Below are 18,257 nucleotides of genomic sequence, written 5' to 3' on the forward strand. Positions count from 1 at the left end.
TTTGAATCTTCCTTATGTTAGTTGCTAGTTAACTGTAAGATTCTATCCAATGCTTAGCCCACAAGCCTATGCTCCTGCATGGCAATTCTCCATAAATATACAAAAGCATGATACAAAACAATACATTACAATTTCACAAACCTGAACACAAACTTATTAAACATGTTAATACTTGTTTTTGGCGAATATAGCATTTTCAAAACAATAAAGGTAACATCTAAATATGTTATGTATTAGCAATTAATTAAGAAAAATGTCTTGCACATGGATCGTCTGTGCATTTTGGATGGAATTTTTAGTGTTGATGGCATAGAAGTATTCCATTTAAGAACTCATTGCTACTGTTACTTTTCTTCACATACTGCTACATGTAAAACTATGATAAATATTTAGCACAGGCAATATCCCACCATAATTGGAAAAACATGAAGACCTGTCATGCACACAAAAAAAAACAAAAATAAAACATAACCCAAGATTATGTACAATTCCCTTCAGTTATTAAAGGACAAAACTAGATGAAGTCTTCCTGTCTGTGTGTGATGTCAGGAGGCCCGTGAAGCCCAGGAGGCTAAAGACCGCTACATGGAGGAGATGTCGGACACTGCAGACGCCATAGAGATGGCCACTCTGGACAAGGAGATGGCTGAGGAGCGGGCTGAGTCTCTGCAGGTGGAGGTGGACACGCTCAAGGAGAAGGTGGAGGAGTTGTCCATGGACCTGGAGATCCTGCGCCATGAGATCTCTGAGAAAGGTCTCTCTCACTTAGATATTGTTTGCAGTTAACATTATTAACATTCTGTCCGGGTAGTAAAGCTAACTGCTCGGTCTGAAGCTTTTACTCAAATTAGACTTTAACCTGAGCTTTGTTTCAACACATTTTTTCTAGAGTTTTCAGACAGTTTAAAAACATATCAGGCTATGTTTATAACATGGGTCACCATGGTAACCGCTCCATAAACATACACGCAATCCCTCCACCGTGATGTCACTGCAAAGTATCTACTTTGCAGTTAATGTCATTAGCTTTTTCTGGGGGCGGGATGCTAACTGTAAACACTGCTCTGACAGAAGCTATATTAAGGCGCACTCACACTAGACCAATCGAACCATGCCCAAGCATGGATTGCCCCTAAAGCACATTTGTCCAGTGTGAGTGCAAGTGAAATGTGCCATGCCCAAGCAGGGCACATTTCAGACTTTCGCCTGGTTGGGGGAGGTGGGCCAAAGCACGGTTGCTCATGTACATGCACATGCACAATTTATGTTTAAAAGCCCTGTCTTGTGCATGGAGGGGATATAGGATAAGAAAAAACTCACAACAAATCTGTGCTTACCTTCAATTAGGACTGTGAGAAATGAATTTTTTAAGCATTGTCTCCTGCTGTTCTTGCTCCTCGAAACTGTTGTTTAATATATAAACTTACGGATTATATCGTATCACAGTAGGATGCATATCTGACTCACTATTTAAGAGATATTTCACGCCACTGGTCTTATTTTCTGCACTAAAGTGATAGCACTGCTGCATGACATGTAGACATAGCGGCGTGTGATGACATCACTGGGCTGTGGTTCAGTTTGCTTGTGCAGGTGTGAGTATGAGCCATAGAACGCTCCACAATCCTGCTTGAACATGGCACTATTCAAAATGCCTAGTGTGAGTGCACCCTTAGATTTTAACTTTAATAAAGTATTTATTGTTTATAAAAATGGAAGAAGAATAACATGCTTAATTTGTATTTTAGGGTCAGATGGGGCTGCGTCCAGTTACCACGTCAAACAGCTGGAGGAGCAGAATGCACGGCTGAAGGAGGCTCTGGTCAGGTCAGTCCAAGCTCCTCTTTAAAGGCTCACTGGTTGCTTTTCTCTCTTATCTTGACAGATTTATGTAGTGTAATGTGTAAAAGTGCATTTAAAGAAGGCATATAATCCTTGTGTCTGTTATATAGTTATAATTTTTCACACCCGTGGATCATTATGCTATAATTGGAACATTTCAAATATTCTTTTAAACACCTTTTATAAAAGAAACAAGTCAGCTGACTTCTGCCTTAGAAAATGCCACTGCCCAATGGTAGCTGTCATCACCATAAAAGTCATCACAGCAAAGAGGCGTGCAGCTTTTACCACATCCAATGAATAGCTGCAGATTAAGCTGGCAAGAAGTGTTTTTTTTCGTACTAAAATGACTAGGCGATGTTGCCGAATCCTACACGTATAACAGATTAAGAAAATGAAATTGGAGAATAAAGTAAGTACAGAGCAGGTAGCGTGTGTACCTGTGGCGGTAAAATCGGGTGTTGATCAGCAATATGGTGTCTGGAAAATTTAAGATTGCCATTGACATGGTTAAATTAACCATTGGCATGGTTAAATGCTCTGAAAAGTCCATTTTGCAGAATAGGTCTGCTTTAAGTATGTAACATGTGTTTTCTTATTTAGAGGATTTTCAAGGAAGTATGGAGAAGTGCCATTGTGTAGAGAATTGGTTCTGATGAATTGACTCCAGTCTGAGTATGGTGTATATGTGTGTGTGTGTGTTCAGGATGCGAGACCTGTCTGCCTCAGAGAAGCAAGAGCATGTGAAGCTGCAGAAGCAGATGGAGAAAAAGAACACTGAGCTGGAGACGTTCAGAACTCAGAAGGACAAACTGAGTGTGGAGCTGAAGCAGGCAGAGGCCACCATCGACGAGCTCAAGGAACAGGTATGTAGCAACCGATAATGAAATGACAGCCAATAATGTAATAACGGCCAATGGTCCAACAGCACACTTGCTACTCATCTATGTGGAGGTCAGATTTAGTCACATCTATGATTGTGTACAGGTGGATGCAGCGCTGGGCTCAGAAGAGATGGTGGAGAGCCTGACTGAGAGGAACCTGGACTTGGAGGAGAAAGTGCGAGAGCTGAGGGAAACTGTCACTGACCTGGTTAGTAAACACACATAAAAGTCTGTTTATTCTTGTCATTTCATTTATACTGTTAAATAAGTGCCAATCGTTCACTCAGTCAATATCACTTTATTTGTCCCCAAGTGGCACATGAGCAGTAAAATACAATAATAAATTCCAAAATGTTAAGTTACAAAGTTAATATAACTTATTTATATTTTAAAACTGGTCAGTGTGCCACCCAGTTGGCCACAAGAGCAACCAGCCATGACTATGGTAACTATGGAATTATTACTTAATTTTCTGATCTTTGTTATAATGTTGTTTCCTCATCAAAAACATATGATCCAGAGCTTTGTTATATTTTATTTACCCATATTTAACACACAAACCCAGCATATTTAGGCGTAGAGATCTTCTCTCAAACAGAAAACGCTCTGGTGCCATGTCATACAGGAAGTTCATACACCTTCACTAAAATCATTTGGATAATTTCAGTTCTGGAATCACCTATCTCTACTAAACAAAAGGTAAAAGGTAGCTGTTAACTTGAACTAGAGCTACATGATCACAAGGTGGAACAGAGCATTTTGAGCTGTTGAGACTAGGATGAATCTGGATTACTCAACCATGTTATAACATGGCTTAAAGCTCACAAGAATCCATTTTGTATAATTTAGGACTTTTTAAATAAACCACTGACAAATCTTGCATGTTTCCCCTCGTCCGTGCAGGAAGCCATAAATGAGATGAACGACGAGCTGCAGGAAAACGCCCGAGAGACAGAGATGGAGCTGAGAGAGCAGGTGGACCTAAGCGTGTCCAAGGTCAGAGAGGCTGAGAAGAGGGTGGAGGCTGCCCAAGAGACTGTGGCCGACTACCAGCAGACCATCAGCAAGTACAGGGAGCTCACCGCTCAGCTGCAGGTAACAGAGCCAATTTATACTTTACAGCTGAGGCCATCAACATTCCCTGTGGTTGTGAGGCTAACTCAAAGCACTGCTGTTAGAAGGTCTGATACTCAAGTTAGACTTTAATCTGAATCTTTATTTTAACACAATTTGAATATAAAGGGCTGACTGGGTTGAAATGACAACAGGTGAGATGATTTGTGCACTTAAACAAATATCTCACACAACAAAAATTACAGTCACAAGCTAGCTAGCATTAGCCAGCCATTTTTCAGTTAGTCATTGTCACCTTTTTATTGAAAATCAAACTCCTAAACAGAACCACGAATGCTCGTAACAGCTTCAGTCTTGGTGGACATAGAGTTTAGTGAGGTACCTGTAAATTCTATCAAAACTGGTTAAGAATCAGGTTAGGTTTAGAAACAGGGTTATGGTGATAGATAAGGTTAAGGTTAGGTTTGGAAATTTTATAGGTGTGGGTTAAGGATTACAATGACAGCTGTTGTTCTAGGCTATATAATTTAAAGCAGGTCTAACTTAATTTTTTTGTTACAAAACAGACATGTATTTAGGTTCCAGGAAACACTGAATTCAAATTTTTGCCAGTATGAAGCTCTTTCAGCCCAAAATCCATCAACATGGAAGAAAAGTTGTTGTTTGTGTTCTAGTAGTAAAAGATATTATAATTTCCAATAACTATTTTTGAGAGAATCATCCAAACAGAAGATTCATAAAATGCTCTATATAGAATTAGGATGGGTGATATATTGGCTCACATATCGGTATTGGTCCAGTATTGAACCTTTTTGCCGATATTTCTTGAAAAGTTGTGTAAATAGAAGCAGTCAGATGTGTGTTTACAACAAATTATTTAAAATCCCATTGAAAGTTAATTTGTGAACTTGACTATAACTTATTTGTGGGACTTTATGGATTTTCAAATCTAAAAGAAACTGTATGTAGACTGTGCTCTAGTTTAAAAAAGGTATTATAATCAGTGCCGTAATATATAAATAGAGGACACATAAATGCTTTTCTCATTCTTAGTATATAGACAGGCCATGCCCCATGTGAAAGCTCAGAACCTCCAGAATTCACTCACTGAGCTGCAGAGGCTTCACTAGCACTGATTAATGATTAGTATAAAACCTTTTTTCTTTTTTTTTCTTTTTCTTCTTTTTTTCCCAGGAGGCCAACAGAGAGCTGGTTAGTCAGCAGAGCACCAATGTGGAGCAGGTACACCAGCCGCCTGCTGAGCTGTTTGATTTCAAGATCAAGTTTGCAGAGACCAAGGCCTATGCAAAGGTAAGGGGCTACGGTTTGATGCACAGAGTTTTTGCATGTAATGGGTGTTTCCCAATTGCCAGGATCCTCGGCTTCTGAACCACTTCAGTGGAATCCATGTAATCCATGTAACCCTTAGTATTTAGTGATGTACTTGTGCTGTGTGCAGGCCATAGAGATGGAGCTGAGGAAGATGGAGGTTTCCCAGCTGAACAGACAGGTGGCACTCCTCACGTCCTTCATGCCTGACTCGTTTGTGCGTCATGGAGGAGACCATGACTGCCTCCTGGTGCTTCTACTCATCCCACGCCTCATCTGTAAGGTACAGTCAAATGTAGACCTCTCTCTTTTCCAAATACAACCATATACAAAGGCAAGGCAAGGAAAATGTATTTATGAAGCACAATTCATGCACAAGAAACCCAAAATGCCTCACAAAGATGCATAAATAGACATGCAAAAATAATAACTTGATAAAAATGCTATGAATTCTTAAAATACAAAAACTCGAATACAATACAACCCCCAAAATCCATTGATTATCTGACAGTGTGGTGATAAACAGTAGATAATGTACCATAGGGAGATGGGGGGGCAGGTGTCCACTCATCCGAAGGTTGGTGGTTCGAATAAACATTGACATAAACATCAGAAAGCAGTCAGATCCACTGACCCACAGGTTGGCGATGTGATTCCAGTCCCCACAGATGAGTATTGCCATTGTGTCTTTGGAAGAGACACTTAACCCACCTCACCCCCAGTGTCTTTGTACACTGGTGTGAATGGGTGATAAAGTGCTACATAAAAATGTGACCATTTAGCATTTAGTGGTAAAGTGAGCTAGGGCCCTAATATTCCTAATGTGGCTGTTAAAATAACTGTACACTACTGTATTCTAAATGACTTGTACTTTCTCTGTGTGTCTAACCATGTGTGTCGTGTGCAGGCGGAGCTGATCAATAAACAGGCTCAGGATAAGTTTGATCTAAATGGGCCCTTGGTGCAGGGCCCAGCCCTCAGGGGCCCTTCAGGAGAGCAGCGCAGCTTTGCCTCTGGTCTGGTGTACTCGCTGAGCTTGCTACAGGCCACGCTGCACCGCTACGAGCAGTAAGTATTTACACATGTGTATATGTACATGGCCCTTTTATATAGGTCCCACTCAGGACCAGTTAACTGATATCAGTGCCTGATTTAATTTTTATATTATATGTTTAAAAAATTGGATATTGTTACACACATTTTGATGAAGGCAAAATTCAGTTTATTTGTTTCACTGAACAAATACCTACAGAAATGTTGATCGCACAATACTTTTTCATTTTATCTAAAGATATATTACATACTTAACCACAAATTCAACTTTTTGTGACACTCAAGTACAATATTTTTCCATCCTCTGTTACAGAGAAGTAAACTAAGTGACATTTTTACCTTAGTAACTCAAAATAGTTGCTTATGTCTTGTTTGAAATATACTAATGGTTTTAGCTATTTATATCTGTTGTCAGCTGAGGTGGGTAGAGTAGCCAAAAATTGTGCTCACGTAATTATATAGACCTAATGTATAAAAAGAAAAAAATATCCCCACTGGTGCTAAGAAAAGGTTCATTCAATAAAAATTGAGTCTGAAAAAGAATAATAATCTGTCATCTATACACATGTATGTAGTATGAGGTTGCTGCTGTGTGCAGGGCCCTGGGCTCTTGCTCAGTGGAGGTGTTTAAGCGCATGGGCACACTCTACTCGGAGATGAGCTTCCACGAGCGCTCTCTGGACTACTTCATCGACCTGCTGCACCGCGATCAGTTGGACGAGACCGTGCAGGTGGAGCCCCTTACCAAGGCCATCAAATACTACCAGGTACCACCCCACATGCCCATGTGCAATCATCTACACTACCAGTCAAGTTTGGATACAGTTTTTCATTTATGTTCTTTATTTCCATGATTATTTATAATGTAGATTCTCACTAAAGGCATCAAAACTATGAATGACACATATGGAATATATCAAACGAAATATGCACTCAAAATAACTTGAAAAACAGATAGATAGATAGATAAAGATGTGTCCAAACTTTTGACCAGTAGTGTACATTCTTACTGATCAGAATGTATTTTTTCTATGGCTGCAACTAACGATTCTTTTAGTAGTTGATTAATCAGTGGTTATTTTTATTTTTATTATTTTATTTTTATTACTTTTTTAATACATTGCCAACCAAATAAAGTTGAAATATGGTGACTGAAGGCTTCTAAATAGAGAGTATTTATGTATTTAGTAATTGATTAATCAGTGGTTATTTTTATTTTATTATTTTATTTTTATTACTTCTTTAATACATTGCCAACCAAATAAAGTTGAAATATGGTGACTGAAGGCTTCTAAATAGAGAGTATTTATGAAGGTGTGTTACTGATGAAAATGAGAAATAGTTTTTAGACATTTATAATGTTTCTGTTTTGGTTCTAAAAAGATTTTGTCGTATGCGTTTTAGAGTCTGTATAGTCCAGATAACAATTATGATTATTGGAATATGACTGATTATTTTGTTTATAGTCATGGTTAGTTGATTAATCATTGCAGCCCTAATTCTTTCTGATTGGATCGTTTTCTAGGTAATTTTCTTTTGGAACTTTAAGCATTCATTTACCAAATATTATTTATATGTATTTTAGTTTTAGCCATATTTTTTAATGAGATAAAAAAAAAAAAATCTATCAAGAAGAAGATGCTTATTGTTAAAACTTTTTCATACCTCTTTTTTTCTTTCAGCAACTGTACAGCGTGCACCTGTCTGAGATGAGTGAGGACTGCACGGTGCAGCTGTTGGACCACATAAAGGTACTGCAGTGTGTGCTGTTTTCCCAGCCTTAATCCCTCCCTCTCACCCTCTCACCTGGTATATCTGCATGTATGTGTGTGCATGTGTAGTTCACAGGCAGCGCTCTGGACTGCATGGCAGTGGAGGTGTCCCGTCTCAGGGCCTTCCTCTCTGGGGGACAGGAGAGCTCGGGGCTGGCTGTGCTGCTCAAGGACCTGGACACATCCTGCTCTGATATCAGGCAGTTTTGTAAGAAGATCCGCAGACGCATGCCGGGGGCCGATGTGGCAGGGGTCCCAGCCGCGCTCTGCTTTGGACCACAGGTATGTGATATCACTGCACTGTCAGTCAAATGTGAGGCAGTCACCAACATGCTTTTATCCCATTTGACAACATATTTATGCAAGGATCTGTACCTAATTGTAATTTATTCTTGTTCATTCACTGTCATGGTGTATTTCCAAGACTGACCAAAAACAAAGTAACTTAAACCTGTTTTTGACTCAAGGTATGAAATCAGGTACAGACCCTATAAATAGTTAAAAGTAAAGATGCAATGCTTGGGCTCCATTTCTATGTTGAATGAAAAAAGAAGACGTCACATCACAGCATAAGAGTTGACAGTTGTACAGTCACCTCTGAATCTCATGAGTATATGACATTGCTAGGTTGTGAAAGCCTCCAGCCCACCTTTGTGTTCTCACTGACTGTTGTGCAGGTGTCGGACACCCTGATGGAGTGCAGGCGTCAGCTTAGTTGCGTGCTGGCTGTACTGCAGGAGGTGGCTGCGGCTGGAGCACAGGTTATGGCTCCTCTGGCGGAGAACGAGGGTCTGAGTGCTGCTAAGCTAGAGGACTTTCTTATCAAAGCTGTGGAGCAGGTGGGGAGCGTGCTTCAGGAGCTGACATAGTGATTGATAAGTGCTGGTTCCTCATGGTATACACCTGTGTGCAGATTTATGGTTCTCAGGGTCTGAACCCAAGTGAGTGTCTGCAACAGTCCTGCACCGCTGTTATCACCACCATGAACAAGATGGCCACTGCCATGCAGGAGGGCGAGTATGACGCTGACCGACCTGCTACACAGGTCAGCTCTGTTTTATCATATTTATCTGAAATGCTGCCAGAATCACACCCAAATACATTTTTAACCACAGTATGTAACGTTTTAGCCAAAAAATAGACACATTGGAAGTTTCTGCTTGTTTCCATGGAACTGTTCCTTTGGTTATAAATTTTTACAGTATGGCATAAAACGTATCTATCGCCATGGAGAATGTTCCAAAGTATGATTTTAACTTTCTACTTCCGTGGATCAGACAGGTAACATGCTACCTCCAAAAAGGTACATACTATACATCATAAACATTTTCTTTCTTACATAATTATGACGTTGCCTTGTTCAATTTTCCCTTTGGATGTCATTGAGTTATCATGATTCTATCATTTATTGGAATAGTTACAAAATTAAAACTTTTCTTTCTCTGTATCAGACTCCCCCAGTGGAGGTCCGAGCAGCCGCAGTCCGAGCTGAGATGACCGATGCAGAGGGACTGGGCGTTAAACTGGAGGACAGAGAGACGGTCATCAAGGAGCTCAAGAAGTCTCTCAAGATCAAGGCCAGTCCACTCCTCTAAACCAGCCCTTACATGTAGACCTGTCACTATAACACATTTTAAAGCACGATATATTGCTACAGAGAAAAACTGAGATAAATGATAATATTTAAACTACTTTATGCCACTGAGGCAAAGCAGGACAATTCCAATAAACCGTTTTTTTTTTTTTTTTTTTAAATAGACCGTATCAAGACCTCATCAAAAGGCATGAGCTGCAACAAATAAATTGCAAAAAGAACCAGTAATTAGCCATAGAAGTTATTTATTCAACCCCCTACAGCTCAAATCTTGCCTTATTACATAAAAATTACCACTATTGCAAAAACATTGTACATAAGGTTAATAGTCATCCCCAAAATATATTTTTCAAGCTTTTATATAGGTAGGCCTGTCACAATAATTACTGTATTAATGTTCAATATATCTTACAAAAACAGAATAAGGACTGGATGAGGAAAAAACAGGACTACATAATACACCAACTGAAGCAAATGTGGCTGCCACTCTGACCACCAGTAAGCAGTTTTAGTTATGGGTTTAGAATGCAGAATGAAGGCCTGAGGCTGGAGTTCTAACACAGAAGAAGTTTATTTAGACCCAGCACCCGGAGACATGAACCCTCAAAACATTACGATAGTGTTGTTCATTCCAGTCTAGTACAGTCCAGTCTTGCTATGCTTCTGTTGTTCTTCATTATGCCTCTAACTTAGGCCACTGAATGGGCAGTGTCCTTGGCACAGCAATTTATAAATAAAGTGGTCCCTCGTTTATCACGGAGGTTACGTTCTAAAAATAACCCACAACAGGCGAAATCCGCGAAGTAGTCAGCTTTTTTTTTAACAATCATTATATATGCTCTGTAAAACCCCTCACCACACACTTTATACACTTTTCTCAGACAGGCATTAACATTTTCTCACATTTCTCTCTAAACATTCTCAAAATTCAAACCTTTGTAGATTTTCAAAAAATATGTGACTTTGTGCAGAACATTTCATCGACATTATGGGTTTTGTCAAGGAGAAAACTTGCAAACATACAGTACTTCAGAGTCACACTGCTAGCGATCAAACATTTATGTAAATTTGTCAAACTGAACGCATTCAGCACTGTACAGAAGACACAGCACAGAGGGGATTGATTGACAATGGTCAACACAATGCGGGTTCATACGTTGTAAAAAAAAAAAAGCATGCAAAATTGCACAAAAAAAATCTGCAAGGCTGCGAAACAGTGAGGCCGTGAAAGGTGAACCGCGTTATAGTGAGGGACAACTGTAGTCTTAAAATTACTCTGTGAATAAACTGACTTTTGGTTTTATTTTATTGTTTTACATTTTATAGTTTTACTCAAATCATTAGTTTTAGTTTTAGACTACTTTTAGTCAATGAAAATGTCAAATAATTTTAGTTAAGGGTCGCCATAGTAATGTTACCTCCTAAAAAACATACCTTTTTTTTTCCACACATGTTTGAGTAATCCTTTATTATTAGTCTGTCTACATCTCCTAAGCTCAGAATGCTCTGTTCTACCTTTTACCTTTTGTTCAGTAGAGATGGGCAATTCCAGGTCTGAAATTATCTAAATGATTCTAGTGAATGTGTATGGAGTTTAAAAACACAGTAGGCCACTTCCTGTATTACCACATGACATCACAAGGTTTTCTGTTTGAGAGAAGAATTCAGCCTAATTGTACAGGATTTGTGTGTTAAACATGTCTGAATTAAACAAAACACATCTCCAGGTATGTTTTTGAAGAGGAAACATTATAACATAGATCAGAAAATAGAGCAGTCTGGTTGACTATGATACATTGTAGAGTTGTTCCTTTGTGTATTCAAAAGTACAACTTGATTTGTTATGATTTCTTTTTCTAGCCTCATTTGTTCAAAGATGATTTTAGTTACATTTCATTTCATTTTAGTCATAGTTTTAGTCTTGATTTCTTTTTATCTTTTTATTAATGTCTGTGTAATCCCTCAGTCGTCCAGGTCTGATCCATAGTAATACTATGCTATCTTTTTATTTAGTTTTAGTCAGCAAAAACATGACATTGACGAATACAATGACAAAAATATTCTAATTGGCAAAATGAACACTGCCCCACACCACTAGAGTTGTAGTCACTTTCGTTTAGTCGATTTATCAGTTGAAGGTGTCTTAGTTGACCAAAGCTTGTATTAGTCGATTAATCATTTTATTTACGTTATGAGGATTTTTATGGGATAACAGTATAAAGGAGAGGTGAGTGAGCTGAAGATTTGGTATTTATATGTAAAAAAAAACTGATTAAACTCAAGATTCCCAAGTTTAATCTTTATATTAATCCATTGTTTAGCACTTTATTCTGCTTAAATTGTTGTTTTTGCATGAACTCCAGTGTAGATGTAGTCTTGTCAGTGCAGTGTGGGTCAAATACACTGAGATATGTAATTGTTTTTGAGAGCTTTTGCCACACTCCCTTTTTAGTCGATTAATCAATCGGCAGGACATGTCTTAAGTCGACCAAGACATTTAGTCAAACTTAGTCAAGTTTTAATGTTTCTTTGTGTCCAGGGTGAGGAGCTGAGTGAGGCTAATATCCGCCTGAGCCTCCTGGAGAAGAAGCTGGACACCTCCACCAAAGATGCAGATGAAAGAGTGGAGAAGATCCAGACCAAACTGGATGAGAACATGGCTCTGCTCAAGAAGAAAGAGAAGTCAGAATCACTTTGCCAATACAAAAATAATACAATAAGAAAAAACAGTGAGGTATAACATTAAAAGACTTAACCTAAGTACCGTTCACGCATTGTTCCTAGACAATTGCTGGGGACAAAACGCTCAGCAGTGACAACGATTCACACATGCACCTGTTCCAGGACATTGCTGGGTCAATTGTTTAATGTTTAAACAGTCAGAAAAATGTCTTACTTGAGTGTAATTTGTCGCTGCTCAGTGTTAATGATATAGGTAGAGGTACTGTGTTTGAGAACACAGATATACTTCCTGTATTTTTGTATTTTTCTTCTCAGCGTTTTGCCACAAACTGCTACTTAACTGATAAATATTTACCACAGGTACTGTCCCACCAAACAAAGTCATAATTAGAAAAACATGAAAATCTGTTATATGTACTTTAAATTTTATGATTTAAAGAATGTAACTACTAGCATATCCAAGGAATGGAACACATGATCCTGTTCTGGCAAAATGCAGGCAAATTCTCAGGTCAGGCTGTTAATAAAGCACTTACACATTTAGAATAGCTGCAGGCCTGTGGAAACAAAAACTGTTCCATTCCATTATATTCACCCTAGGGCTGCATTATTTTGAGGGAAATTCCATTTAATTTTTCTGAAATGTATGTTGACAAAGTATTCTGTAAACAACTCCAGGAGTATTAAAGCAGACCTATTCCCCCACTTTGGTTCCAGAAGTAAATTTCCCATTAATTTTTCACACAGACTTAAAAAGTTTAAATATTAAGAGGTTGAAAGACATCATAGAGGCTAACCAGCTACGTGGTAGCCATAATGGAGTTGTTTTAAGACAAAAAAACACATTTACAACTCAAGATTTATTGAAAAATGACTATTTACTTCTGGAACCAGGGGGTGGGCAGTCACTGTTGAGCTCCCTTATTGAGAAGTATTGAATACATTTAAATAATGGCTATGTAAAAGATAAATGTATTTAGACTCTTAAAAGTGCCCTCCTCCTCAACACACACCTCCTGTCCTGTTCTCAGGGAGTTTGAAGAGACCATGGACGCCCTGCAGGCTGACATCGACCAACTGGAGGCAGAGAAGACGGAGCTGAAGCAGAGGCTGAATAACCAGTCAAAGATGACCATTGACAACCTGCGCGGTGGGCCGGTGGCGGGTATTGCCTCCATCGTCCAGGGCTCTGCTGTTGGTCAGTGCGGGGCCAGTCTCATAGTGTGGTTGTTCATTCTCTTTTTCATGAGTGCCCTGTTTGTACATCAAAACAAACAAAACAAGAATAAGAACTGTATAGGCCCATTTAAAACATTAAAAACAGGTACAAGGTGTGACTAGTGATACTTTGCCATGACATCATACTTGGGGTGTTCTGCATATATGTGTATGCTGGACTGTTACCATGGTGACACACTGCACACATTAGCAAACATGGGCAAAAACGTTGTAATATCGTTTGCAAAAATTCAAGAAAAACAAAATGGATTTAAACATTTCAGGAGCCTGTAATCAGTACAAGTGTCCATGGCTCAGTTTAGGTGTGTTTTAAACAAAAAGGTGAAAAACTGTTTGTTATAGCTAGCTTGTAATGTTATTTGAGAGGGACTTGTAAACAGTAAAAACCTTTTCACCTGTTGTAGTTCCAACTTAGTCAGACTTTATAGTCTGATATTTATTCTAACACAATCTGACCAGAAAGAACTAAAAAAGCCTCAGACAGAGCAAAGCCTAACGTTAGCATCACACACCCAGGGAATGTTGACGGCATCAGCTGCAAAGTATTATTGAATGTCTGTTAGCAGATTATTAAAATCCAGTAGTGGCGCCAACATACCCAGGTTTGCATGCTCTTGAAATGCATTCAATTTTGGGCAAACTAAACACTAGAACTGAAATGGGGGGAAAAAAGCCTTCAGTTATTTTGTGTTTAGACAAAGACAATCATGAGATCTTGTATTGAAAGTTCAAAATTCAGCAAACAAATGAGATGTTCAGGTAGTCTATCAAATAGTCCCTTCTAAATACATTTTATACAGTGTTGTTCTCTTTGACAGATATCATTGGCCAGTGTATGAGTTTTAAATTTATCAACTGTTATGAAACAAAGGACTGGGAGAAAGAGTATGTCCAAAGTACAGCCTGAGGTCTGCATATATATTATATCTCCATAACCCAATATAGACACATTTTGATTTTAAACTGTTACATAATTTTGAGATACGTATTTTAAAGGATGAGTTTTCATTGAGCCAAAACCCTAGCTATTTATAGGTGGTGACTCTATACACTAAATCGTATATTAATTGAAACAAGATTTGTAGCTTGTATATCACTTAAATGTTCTTATTGTAGACCTGACTGTTTGCTCTTGTCCTAGGTCTGTCTCCAGCTCTGGCCGGGCCTGTGCAGGTGGTGGACTCTCCACTCCTCAGGCAGCAGGTGGAGGTCCAGAGACTCAGCATCAAGCACCTCAAGAACGAGAACAACCGGCTCAAGGTACCATGCAAAACTATTGAGTAGCAGAGAATCAGACAGCGCAGAGCTGCAAAGTATCAAGTTAGACTTTAATCTGAGCTTTATTTTAACACAATCTAACCATAAAGAACAGACAGGTGAGCTGATTTTGTACTGTTTAATTAGTCACAAGCTCGCTAGCATTAGCCAACAGTTTTTCAGTTAGTCACTTTAAAAAAAAAAAAAAAAATTATGAAATCCTGTACAGGACCATGAACGTGCATATTGATCACAGGCTCCTGAAAATGTGATGTATAAATCCATTTTGTACGGTATCGTATATTGTTTAAACCGTGTTTGGCAGTGTTTGCTAATTATGTCACCATGTCAACTGATGAACATTTAGCCATAGATATACATGCAAGACACCCCCAGCATGATGTCAATGCAACATATCAATGTTCATGTTCTAGAATTTGATGTTGTCATAGTTTCAGATGGGGCCTATATAATGGTATGGGAGATTCACTGTTTTTGAATAAAATCTCCAAACTTATGATCCACAAATGTTGAACTTTATCATTATTTGTTTGAGATGGCTTTACAAATCTGTCATGTTAATCTTATGATTTAAAGTTCTTTCAACTGACAACAATCGCAGCTTTGGGGTTGAATAATGGCACTTTCTGAAGATATTATGAAAGTTTATTGTGAGTTTATTTATACTGACAGAGAAGATGTTGCGCATTGTTCAAAACAGTTTTTGTTTTGTGTGGCTAGGCTAAATAATCACCAGTATTAACCAGGTCAACACATCTGCAATCTGATAGTTACAGCAAATTTCACCATAGAATTCTGACCTCCAGCTCAGTTTAAACTATAAGATGTCTATAATGTTGTTATGTCACACGAACCCAACACAAAGTGTAATTTATTATTGTTATAAGGCTTTGACATTTCTCACAGTCAGTAGTTAAAGTTACTGTACCTGATTTTTACCATCTTAAAAATGTGAAAAACAGAACTAGTTCATTTTAACCGGTTTGGAATGGTCCAAAGTTATTCCTCACTTACCTTATAAACTTATGCATTCTGAGCACCCTAATTATTGTCTGCAATAAGAGCTTCTCATAAATTTCAGAGACCCAAGCGGAAGTTTGCTGTGATGGTAAAGCTATTGACCAAATAGCATGTTAACTGCACAGTTCCTGATTATCAGACAATAAGATGATTTCTATTTGGAGAGTACACAGTGGACTTATTTTGATCTCAAGAGCTGTTTATAGAATATATCTGCACTGCAGCAAAACTCATTTTGCTCAAATACATGGGAAAATTTGGGTATGGGAAATTATATTTCATTACCTTAACTGATCTTGTTTGTGTCGTGCTGGCCAGGCGGAGAGGATGCGGGCACAGTTGGCATCTCTGCCCCCTCTGGTCCCCCCGAAGCTTCCAGTGATGTCCAGAGAGCCCCCCACACAACCAGGCGGGCTCAGCACGGGTATCTACCGGCGCACGGACCAGCTGCTGTCCACTCTTCTCAAGCTCAGTGCGGAGATGAGAGTTGTGGACGTAACCGGGAAGACCTCTGGTATGGATCTGTCCCTTGTTGTGGGACATGGGACACGCCTTATGTCCCTGTCATGTCCCCCCATCTTTCCATGATTGATGTCGTTATTTCCCTTTGCAGTGAGGTTTGTCATTTGGTGAGAAAAAAATCTGTTTATATCAGCTTTTTGCCATCTTAATGATGATGCATTGAGATGACAAATGTTTATCCAAGAAATGTCACACCCGCTACTACTGTAGTGCTGCTGATCCTGATGTGCTGCTGGAGGCGTATCCAGTAGCACACCCAGATCCAGGTCCCAGATCCTAACCACATCAGACCTCGTTAGAAAGTAGTGCCTCCAGCATTCCACTTGGGACCCTTCAAACAGAGCCGTATGGATCCATTTAGACAGCGGAAACATTCAGGGTCAGCACCATTCCGCCCCTGTGGAAACAAGGCTAAAATGTCTCTTGTACAGTCAGTGTCAGTGTCTCTTATGTCCCCTTTCTCATATCCCCTGTTCTTGTCTCGTGTCCCCCTGCTGTGTGTGTCCCGTTTCCCGTTGGTTAACGTTGTGCTTGTCTCTCCTTGCAGTGAGTGCCAGTGCCCAGCTCCTGGAACAGACCGCTCGACTGCAGAGCCTCAGCGACGCTCTGGACAAACTCAAGGTAAAAGCACTGTCCACACATCATACTCTCATTTAGCAGGCTTTAAAGAGGGCATATTATGCAAAATGTGTATATATATATATATATTATTATTTTTTTTTTTTTTTGCTTTCTACAGTGTTATAGCGTTATTCCCTTATCAAAAACATGCCTGAAGAGGTTTTAGATGTCATCCATGCATGTTTTTTTAATCAAGATATGTTTATTGTTTTCAAATTATCAAATACAACCAAAAACTAATAGAACAAGAACTAATAATACTAAAACAATACAAAATAAAGAAAAAAACATGTAAAACAAAACCAACAAAGTGTAAAACAAAACCCACAAAAAATAAGAAACCCACCCACCCTGTCACCGCACGGGTAAAATATTTACACCAGGTGCTCTATTTATTCACATATAACAACGCTACAGCCTGTTCTTTTTAAAGAGCTGGGTACAGCTGTAGGAAACAGCCCCATGTCTTCTCAAGTGCATTGATATTTTGTTTGAAGGAAAATCTAAGTTTTTCTAGCTTTAAAGAGGACATAACATCCTGTAACTACTCTGAGTGTGAAGGAGGGTTAGCGTCCTTCCACCTGAATAAAAAAGGTTGGCGTGCCATAAGTAATGCAAAAGTCAAAGAATATTTTTTTTTGTGGTACTATAATGTACATGATCCTCCAAAACACCAAAAAGGGTCAGTACAGGGTTTGGTTCCACCCTAATATTGCATATCTGGGACAGAGTGTTAAAAATTATGTTTGCAGGTGTGAGCATGACCAAAGCATGTGGCCAAGAAAGGCCTCAGTCAGGCCACATCGAATCCACAATGGGCTAACTTCAGGGTGCATGGAAAAACATCTTGGCCCTGGAAATATGTGTTCTAGTCATCTGTGCATGTTTGAGCATTTTATTGACCCTAAGATTCTATGGAAGGATCAGCCCACAAGCCTATGTCATCCATGTTCCCACACAAAAATCTTCCATAAATATACAGCAAATATAGCTGTTTTGAAACAACAAAAGGTAACATGGTGTTAGCAGTTAATACTCCATTGAAGTAAAATACCTGCTCTTTAATAAGGCTATAAAGTCATATTCCTAAAGCTATATATATTATAAAAATTATAATTATTTATAATATATATATAATATATATATGTATATATGTATGTGTGTATATATATATATATATATATATATATATAATTGCTCCAACATGCACAAATCACTCCAAATACAACTTGGGGCGAATAAATGGTGAGGGAAAACAACATAACATTTTGTAGAATAGGTCCGATGTAAATATCAGACAAATGTGAAATGACAATGAAATGAAATGACTTTAGAACATTTTTCACT

General features: G+C 38.7%; 1 protein-coding gene across 5 annotated transcripts in view; it reads left to right on the top strand.

Moving 5' to 3' along the window:
- The window catches only part of LOC117385981 (dynactin subunit 1-like), a 39,674-nt gene that overhangs the window by 19,627 nt on the left and 1,790 nt on the right, over positions 1-18,257 (top strand). For all 5 annotated transcript variants that reach the window (XM_033983287.2, XM_033983285.2, XM_055228978.1 and 2 more), the window contains 19 exons: positions 550-754; positions 1,749-1,827; positions 2,549-2,708; positions 2,830-2,934; positions 3,630-3,821; positions 4,995-5,111; positions 5,260-5,412; positions 6,037-6,197; positions 6,781-6,949; positions 7,865-7,933; positions 8,024-8,236; positions 8,632-8,793; positions 8,868-8,999; positions 9,406-9,531; positions 12,088-12,230; positions 13,262-13,428; positions 14,611-14,729; positions 16,086-16,281; positions 16,837-16,910. In XM_033983287.2, coding sequence (XP_033839178.1) covers positions 550-754; positions 1,749-1,827; positions 2,549-2,708; positions 2,830-2,934; positions 3,630-3,821; positions 4,995-5,111; positions 5,260-5,412; positions 6,037-6,197; positions 6,781-6,949; positions 7,865-7,933; positions 8,024-8,236; positions 8,632-8,793; positions 8,868-8,999; positions 9,406-9,531; positions 12,088-12,230; positions 13,262-13,428; positions 14,611-14,729; positions 16,086-16,281; positions 16,837-16,910 — 2,742 coding nt within the window. The remainder of the gene's footprint in view (positions 1-549; positions 755-1,748; positions 1,828-2,548; positions 2,709-2,829; positions 2,935-3,629; positions 3,822-4,994; positions 5,112-5,259; positions 5,413-6,036; positions 6,198-6,780; positions 6,950-7,864; positions 7,934-8,023; positions 8,237-8,631; positions 8,794-8,867; positions 9,000-9,405; positions 9,532-12,087; positions 12,231-13,261; positions 13,429-14,610; positions 14,730-16,085; positions 16,282-16,836; positions 16,911-18,257) is intronic.

Source organism: Periophthalmus magnuspinnatus, chromosome 18, assembly GCF_009829125.3.
Source record: "Periophthalmus magnuspinnatus isolate fPerMag1 chromosome 18, fPerMag1.2.pri, whole genome shotgun sequence".
NCBI classification, from domain to species: Eukaryota; Metazoa; Chordata; class Actinopteri; order Gobiiformes; family Gobiidae; genus Periophthalmus; species Periophthalmus magnuspinnatus.